The 8633-nt window shown below is 34.3% G+C and overlaps 1 protein-coding gene across 3 annotated transcripts; it reads right to left on the reverse strand.

The window, feature by feature from the left end:
• Window positions 1–1899: 1899 nt before the first annotated feature.
• On the reverse strand, window positions 1900–2947 carry LOC107961468 (uncharacterized). 3 transcript variants are annotated; one of them, XM_016897593.2, is made up of 4 exons: window positions 2685–2947; window positions 2420–2525; window positions 2248–2300; window positions 1900–2145 (listed from the first exon to the last, which is right to left on the reverse strand). In XM_016897593.2, exons 1-4 carry the CDS (start codon window positions 2742–2744, stop codon window positions 2074–2076), a joined length of 291 nt encoding a protein of 96 aa, XP_016753082.1. In that variant the 5' UTR covers window positions 2745–2947; the 3' UTR covers window positions 1900–2073. The 3 variants fall into 3 exon arrangements, with proteins under 3 accessions (XP_016753082.1, XP_016753083.1, XP_016753084.1); XM_016897594.2 differs by having other exon boundaries at window positions 1900–2141; window positions 2685–2901; XM_016897595.2 differs by having other exon boundaries at window positions 2243–2300; window positions 2685–2901.
• Window positions 2948–8633: the final 5686 nt, after the last annotated feature.

The following is an 8633-nucleotide window of genomic DNA, read 5'->3' on the forward strand; positions in this document are numbered from 1 at the left end:
TGATGGTCAATATTAAAAATGGAAGAAGAAAACTGTTTAGATTTTGATTTATAAATTCGTAATATTTAAAATTATTCCATTAAAAAAATTAAACTATAAAAGAAAAAGAGAAATAAGAGTTTTGGATTGGTGCAAACGGCGCAAACAAAGAAGACCACACATCAACAATTTTTGTAACTTAATGATTCAAAATGAAAACTTTCAAATAATTCAATGACTATATTATAATTTTCTAAAGTTGAATGATCAAAACGTAAACTTATTAATAATTAAATGAGCTTAAATATAATTTAAGTAAAATTTTTATTTTTCAACTACAACAATAATGCTAAAATTCACATTAAAAGTAAGCACTTGATTTGATTAAGCAAGCACTTGATTAAGCAATAATACAATAAATTCCATGCCTCTCTTTAAACATGTATGCTTTAAAATTATAACTTTTATATTACGCTTGGTGGAAGTATTATTTTTTATTTATGTTTTAGTATATGAGTAAATTATAATTTATTTAATTGGTAATATTTAGTTATTTTCGTGATTTATTTTTAGTAAAATGAAAGAAATTTTTTTATTAATTTTAAAAGTGTCTTAATATTTACAAAAAAAAATTACTCATATTTCTAATTTAAAATTTAAAATTATACTAACTATATTTTATTTTATATCTCATAAGTAATATATTACATTAATAACGTAAGAAGGCATTGATGGAACCAAATCTTTATAATTCAGGGTGTGTAGTGAGGGGCAGGCCGGAATCCTACTGTTTCTAATCTTTTAAATTTTTATTTTCTTTTACTTTGAAAAATAGTAAAAATTATAATGGCAAATTTATTTTATCTTCACTCTTCCTTATACAACTTTTGCCTTTGCCTTTGGGGCTGCACTCATGGAGGGAAAGTAGGCATTCCCAACATTTTTTAATTTAATCTCTTTAAAATTATAAAATTTTAAATTAATATAATAATATTATTATACAGACTGGTCCGGGTAGTCGGACCAAAAAATGATCAAGATACTTATCCAAAGAAAGACATTAGGCTAGTTAACTCGAAAATTGGTATGGACTAATTGATTGAGCGGCTGAATTAGTTAAACTAAAGTTTTTAATATTTTTATTAAAAATCTATTTTTTTGACAATTGAATTGAATTAAACTTTATATAAACATGGATATTATAGTATAAATAATAACAACAATGTTATCTTCCAAAATTAAAAATAAAAATCTAAAACATTAACTCTTTTAAATAATATTAAGAAATCTGAATACTATTTGAGACCAAAATTGTAGAACATTATAACCTAAATTGTTGACAAATATATACTATATTAGCATTATACATGTAAACAACTCGGCTCAACTAGATTCGGTTTCTATGAAACCCCTATAAAAGGAAGACATTAGATTGATTGGTCAAACAACTTGGATTGAAATCGGTCGAGGTACCAATTCGAAATAAAAGGTCAGATTAGTTGACTCGTGAATTGATTGGGCCGTTCGAACCGAATTTATCTATTTTTAATAATTTATTTAGTTGAACCTGTCGGATTGATCAAACTGATTGAATTGAGTACTAGTGATCTAATTAATTTCCTTGTCGATTGATTTTAAAAACTTTGAACTTCATTGATGATATATTATAAGCAAAAGAATTCTCATGTTTTTTTAATCAATATTACATTTTGAAATTTCCAAGTTTTAAAATGGATTTTAAAATCTAAAATTTAACTATTAAGAAATTGGACTCTTTTTATTATTATTATTATTTTGTTATCCAAATAAAAAATATAAAATTTCTTGACCCAAATCAAGATTTCCAAACAATTATTTATTGAATCATATGGAAATTCCGACGGTAATTTTGAATCCTAGACAAACTTGGAAGATAGTTGGTAAGATTAAGGGAACTTAGCATATTATATATAAAAGGATAAGAAATTACAATCCTTATCTGGGTCTAAAAACATTAAAGAAGAAAAGACCCAGTTATATTTTGCAATCTGAAGGCTGAAATAGAGGTCTGTCCAGTTCTTGATCACTTCTATTTAGTTTATACGTGATCTTCAGTCATAGAGGTTTTGGATCATCTTTCTTAATACTTTCTTCTTCTGAATTTAGCCCTCCTTTGAGTTGAGCTATCTTCATCACAAAAAAAAAAAAAAAAATTCAGTTAAGTTCATGCCAAAGAACAAATCCAAAACAGAATTTGATTTTAGACTTATTGTTCAAGTACTGCCTTGCCTGGAAATAGTCACGAAAGAAGGCTTTGTTCTCTTTAAGCAACTCTTTCCAAACTGCAAATTAAAGCATCAGCATAAGCTGGTTCAAAACCAATGACAATTTTGGTCCGCGGATTCACATTTAAGAGGTGCCAATCCCCAAATTCGGGATATTTGTAAAGATACCCTTTTACCTGTTAGGCTGATGATTGGTTCAATCTTAGCATACTTAGCCAGTGCTTTGACACAGTCATCTCTGCTCATCTGAAGGAGCAAACACCTCTCAATCATATGTTGAACCTACAAAAACAAAATCAACTCAAAGCTTCAAGAACCTGGAATTTTATACTTTTTACACACAAAAAAGAGGGTCAGAAACACTGTGCAAACAAAGCAGAAGATTCTACGAATCCCAAGATGTTGGAGAGATGGTTACATAATATTGTAAGGTGTTATTACCATTCTAATGTAGTCATGTGGTTGGCAATGCAAACAAGGGAGTGGATGTTTAAGGTACATTTTTTAGAGAGGAAAAAAAAAAAGGCAAAAAAGTATTAGGTTTTGGGATATTTGTGTTAGATATTCAGGTTGATTTTTACGAGGAAACAAAGAAACAGTAAGAGAAAAAGCGGAGGGAAAAAGTGAGGAAAAAAAGGGTTATGTATTATCCATATATAAAGTGAAGGGCCAAAAGAGGTTGAGAAATCTTTTAAGGCATGCTCACCTCATCTTCAAAGTGATAAGACTTCACACTATTTGAATGGCAGGAATAATTAAATTTGAGTTGGGAATTTTTTTATTTTTTACTTCTTGACGTGAATCCATACCAACACTCATAAATCCTCTTGATATTTAACCAGTCACCTACTATTTCATTTATATATATATATATGTTCACAACACTCTTCCTATAAAATTTTAAATGATTTATATTTTTATAATTTCATCATTATATTTCTTATTTTTTTAGATAAAAGTAACATAAAGACTCCTATTTTAGGGGTCAAATTATATCTTACTTTTTTTACTAAGAGTTTTAGTATGATCGACTTACCATGATTGAAAAGACATAGTTTGAACACAAGACCAAGTATTAAAGATCTCTACTTATTTTATGTCTTATCAAGGACAAATCGGTAAGCAATTTTAATAGTCATACTAGCTGTAACAGCCCGTTTTCAGTGAAACTGAAATAGGGGTTTCGAGATTACAAATTCGAGTCCCCAAAAAATTTATTTTACTATTATTTTATGGTCTATCGTTTGATAGGAATATTGTATAAAAATTTCGTTAAGAAAATTTTACTAATTACATGTTTAATTGATAAAAGGACCAAATTGTATAACATGTAAAAGTTGAATTCTAGTAGCTAAAAGGATCAAATAGCTATGGAATTCAAAATTTGAGGTCCTTACATGGCATATAGACCATTAAGAGGAGTTAGTAGATAAGTATTGATCGCAGTGATTCGTAACAAGTAATAAATTTTTATAATGAAGATCAAACCTAGACTAACTATTATCACGACGAAAAGGCAAGCGCACCTATCGAACAATAGTATAGTAATGGCAAGATAGGGATGTCGTACCCAAGGGAACCAAAAGTACTAGTAATAACTATCTTTTTATTATCTAGCCTAAGAATAAAAGGGTTTGTTTATTAAACTAATTATCTAAACTAATTAACTAATTTAATCAAAGTAAAGAGAAAGTTTGGAAAAAGACTTGAAGAAAAGCAATTGATAAAGACGACACCCAAGGAGGAATCCACCTAGATTTCACTTGTTACTTGACTCTGAACTGGACTATTTATTCACTTGACTTGATCCGTAAGACTCCCTAACCTATGTTATTATCCCTATTCAAGACTAATAACGTCTAACCCCTAGATTGGATAACCGAGACTTTTCTCTAATTAACACTCTAGGGTTGCATTAGCTCGATCTATGGACTCCCATATTAGGTTTTACCCTAATCCGGTAAAATCCCGTAACCCTATTTCTAGGCGCCCGATCAACTCTGCTTAATTATGCCAAATCTACTCTTAGGCAGGGTTTATTCATCCTCTGCATAAGCACATCAAATCATGAATTAATACCCGGAATATTAACTCAAGCATTAAGAACACATAATTAAGAACAAATCAAGTATTTATCATACAATTTAGATAATAATAACAAGATCCATCATAGGTTTTATCCCCCTTAGGTATCTAAGGGGTTTAGTTCATAATAAAATAAGAATACATCTCAAAAGTATAAAAATAACAAAACATAAAGAAAACTCTAAAACCCCTGAAGGAATTCTGAGAGAGATCTTCAGTCTTGGAGTAACTCCGGCTTTTGAGATGGATCGTCTGGCTTCCTTCAAGTAATTCCCGGCGTGTGGTTCTATGTTCCAGAAAAGTTCTAGAGAGAGAAGCCCCTTTTTTAGGTCATACTTAGGGTGTTTATATAGGCTTTTGATTGGCTTTCTTGCCCCCTAAGTGTCATTTTTCCTTGTAAAATACAACTTTTTGAAAAAGGACACGCTTGTGTGCCACGGTTGTGTGACATGGTTGTCAGGCCGTCTTCGATACGTTAAATTGCCAGGGCTGTGTGGGCTCAATGGTCAGGCTGTGTGAGTCGTGTAAACCTTGGTCGACACCCTCGAAAGGCACGGGCATGTGAGTTGCCCGTGTGGCAAGGCTTAGGCCGTGTGATCTTTTCGATTTGGTCCATTTTGTCCATTTTTAGCTTGTTTTTGGCTCCTTTTGACCCTTGGTGCTCTCTTAAGTACAAAACATGAAATAATCGGATTAAGAGCACCAAAATCCACAAATCTAATAGTAAACATCCATAAATATGCTAAGTATTTGGGGTAAAAACATGTATAATTTGGCGTTTATCAAATACCCCCACACTTAAGCATTTGCTTGTCCTCAAACAAAATTCTCACTTACTGCTAGAATTCATTCTTTTCAATCATATAATCATTACTGATAATGTTACAAACTATTCCACGGAAATTTATACAGTGAGAATTTAACTATAGGGGCATTAAAAGCCTCAAACAATCTAAATCGGATATCTCGATAATAAAATTATAGGTAAGCTCCTTCCTTTAAGTAATTAACTTTAGTCCTAAATACACAGGAGATGACATCCTCACTAAAGATTCACTCAAATCACTCAAAGTATTTAAGGGTAAAGATTAAGCACTCGATTGTCTAACATGAAAAGTTATTACCATAGGCTTGCATGAAAATCAAATCTCCATCACTTGTAAATAATATGATACACTAATCAAAAAGTCTTTGCATGGTTGTAATAGGGTTTAGGTTACAGGTATGGATACAGGTTGAAGAACAGGGGTTAGAATCGAGATAATTTCAATATGTTACCCCACTATCAAAAACTTAATCATTGAATCACAAACAAATAGCTAGAACTATTTTACATGAGTTCATGACAACTTTAGCTTGCTGAGAATTACACACACATTTTTTTTAAGAAAAAATTAAAAATTATACTTCATGATTCAGTAACAAAAAATGGTGAACATAGTGAGGTAACAATATTAAATTCAATCTCGATAAAAAGGGTCAAATTAAGTAAGAGGATTTTAACAAGTTAATGATGAGGGTTAATCAATGAAAAAGGGTCAGTAGGCTCAACGGGGGTTCACTAAGGATTTAATTATGTGGGAAGGCTTTTTATGGAGTAAGTGGGTTAAATCTTAAGTGCCTTTATCATCTTAGTATATCAAATCAAACGTGTGATCTTGACATGTATAATTGAAGCAAGTTCTAATATAACAATTCAATGTTGACACACTCAAACCACAAAAGAAGTGAGCCAGAAAGAAAGCTATATGCTCAAAAGGCTAAAAAATCTCACCAAAAATTTGGGTTTTTGATGTTATTCTTGTATACTTAAGATTTCAAGATAATACCTCAATTCAGGAAAATAACCTAAAAATTTTAGTTCTCAAATTATCAACTTATCATGCTTGATTCTCTAATGTCCTATAATCAAATAATCATGCATAATTCCCTTGGTCTAATTTACGACATATCAATAATAATTATAGATCAATCAAGGATTCATTCGATCAGGATTAGGAGAACATCACTTAAACACAAGACCAAATTCAGGGATTTGAGAATAATGCAAAAAAGTTAGGTTTCATGTTCACCCCCATACTTAATATGTACATTGCCCTCAATGTACAAAGATAGACTATTCAACATAAAGAAAATCATAAGAGGGAAAGAGGTGAAACTCCCTTCTGAGGATGGAGTGTTTGGGGAAAATGGTAGCGGCCACTGTTCTTGGCTAGATGAAGAAATTGGGTCGTTGAACATGGCACTCGTTAGGTATTGTTCTCTATTTGTTTCCTTATTCCGTAAAATATTTCTAGCAGCTTTGCTTGGAAGTCTATAGAATTATGAAGAGCTTATTAAGAGTTGGTGTGGAAGAGAGTGTAGTGGAATTACTTGTTAGAAAGACCAGAAAATGGGAAAAAATAAAATTTACTAATATAGATATGTCTTTATAACGAAAAATAAACATAAAAATAAAAATAAAAATAAAAATAAAAGTAAAAATAAAAATAAAAAAATAAAAAGGATTCAATGATCCTTGTCGGTGAGGCCCTCAGGTGGTGGTGCTGGAGTGTCGATGTGGAGGTGTTGGCACAGCTGCTGCATCATGGCTTGTATGTCGTCCATCTGTCGGTCTTGTCGCCGATCTCGCTCGTGAATCATCTCAAACTGTGTAGTACAATACTGCTTAAAGTGAGCGAGTCGGTCGGAAAGGTACGCCAATGAAGCAGCCGCATGAACTGGTCGTTCCCTATGTGGCGCGGTGGAAGGCTTCTCATGCTGTGGGGAATATCATCAGGGATGTCCTCAAGATCCTCCTCGTCAATGGCATGAGATAGACGGTACTGAGGAGGATCGATCTCACGTCGGCGTTCGATCATCATTATGTGTAACATAGTCATGATGCCCTATGGGGACATCTGACCTATCAGGTAAGCGCGAATGACTGGGCCACGGTGTCAAGGAGGCCAAAGTGTCTGGCAAGGCGCGTCACGTAGGGGCCGATAGAGATCACTCTCTTCCGATGCCGCTCGGTCTGATGGCGAATGGCGACAGCAATGAAGTATGCCAAATCAGTCATGTGTGCGTTCGCCATGCACCATAAATAGTAAGCGTCGTGGGTGTTGACGACGCCGGTGCTCTCTCTCCCCTCCCGGTCAATGTGTGAGCCAATATGGCATGGAGATAGTAGAGGGAAGGAGGGAGAGCTGAGGCCTTCGAGTGGCTGGGGTCGTAGGTGGAAGAGAGTGGTGCCAAAGCCTTCCACACAAGGAGGGGGAGATGTGGATATTGTGTGGGAGTGTATTCATGTCCTCTTCCTTCATAAACTCATCGGTGTAAAGTCTCAGAGCAACTCCAAACTTTGAGACACTTATCGCACGAACTAGACCGCCTAATCAGAAGTGAATGGTACCTGGGTTGTCATTGTTCGTCATCACCACCTGTAAATGAAAAGTAGAGCATAATTCTAAGGTTAGCTCTAAATAAGTGGGCTCGGTAATAGCGAAGAACCATTCCCATAGGTCTGTAGACAAGAGGGCGCGGATGGCATCAGCGAGCTGGACTTGCTCTACGGTAGCCCAGTCGATGCAACGACTTGTGGTGATGGGTCGTGCGCGTAGTATTTGAAATAGCTCCTCCTGCGATGCTTGTGGAAATTCAAGGAATGAGTGCCGAACTTCGGTTGTAGCTCGTACCGATGAAGAACTCAGTCCCCTACGTCTCTTTGAGGATGGGACCGCGGCCTTCTTGCCCCTTGATGACGACATAATATACCTGAAAATACATGAGCATTGATAGAATCCAAGATACATCAATAGTTAAGTAATTGGCCTAAAACTAGTATATGCTATTTAGTGTTTCAAATAAGTCAAATATAGAAAATTCTAAAGCAAATTCTTAACTTTTCAAAAACATATTTGTAATAGTAACAATATCTATGTAAAGCATGAAAAATACTAATGTAACAACACAAATTGGAAAGATAAGGTTAAGAAAGTGAACCAAGGGCTGTTGTAAGGCGGTGCATGGGTGTGTGACGCGGAGAGGAAACCGGGTGGTGGGAAAATGGAGGGTATAAGGAGGGGAAAATGAGGATTAATGCAAGTGGAGTGACTTTGAGGGTGGTTTGAGGGTTGGGGAAGTGAGAATCTAAGGAATGGTGGCCGGAATAGGGAGTAGGGGTTGGGGAAGGGTGGATTTCGGCTAGGGTTTTGAAAGGAGGAAGAAGATGAACAGTGGTTTGTTTATATAGGGGAGGGGCACATGGCCTAGGGCCACGCCCGTGTGCTGTGAGGGTAGCCCATGTTTTTTGAATCTTTTCAA

The sequence above is a fragment of the Gossypium hirsutum genome, chromosome A05 (assembly GCF_007990345.1).
Source record: "Gossypium hirsutum isolate 1008001.06 chromosome A05, Gossypium_hirsutum_v2.1, whole genome shotgun sequence".
NCBI lineage: Eukaryota > Viridiplantae > Streptophyta > Magnoliopsida > Malvales > Malvaceae > Gossypium > Gossypium hirsutum.

Bases quoted from the DNA above. Each gene is read 5' to 3' on its own strand.
- LOC107961468 (XM_016897593.2), bottom strand. From the start codon at position 2,744: ATGTACCTTAAACATCCACTCCCTTGTTTGCATTGCCAACCACATGAC. The intron at 2,526-2,684 runs GTAATAACACCT...TTGTTTTTGTAG, and splicing joins CACATGACTACATTAGAATG to GTTCAACATATGATTGAGAG. The intron at 2,146-2,247 runs GCAAGGCAGTAC...TTTGTGATGAAG, and splicing joins TCTTTCGTGACTATTTCCAG to ATAGCTCAACTCAAAGGAGG.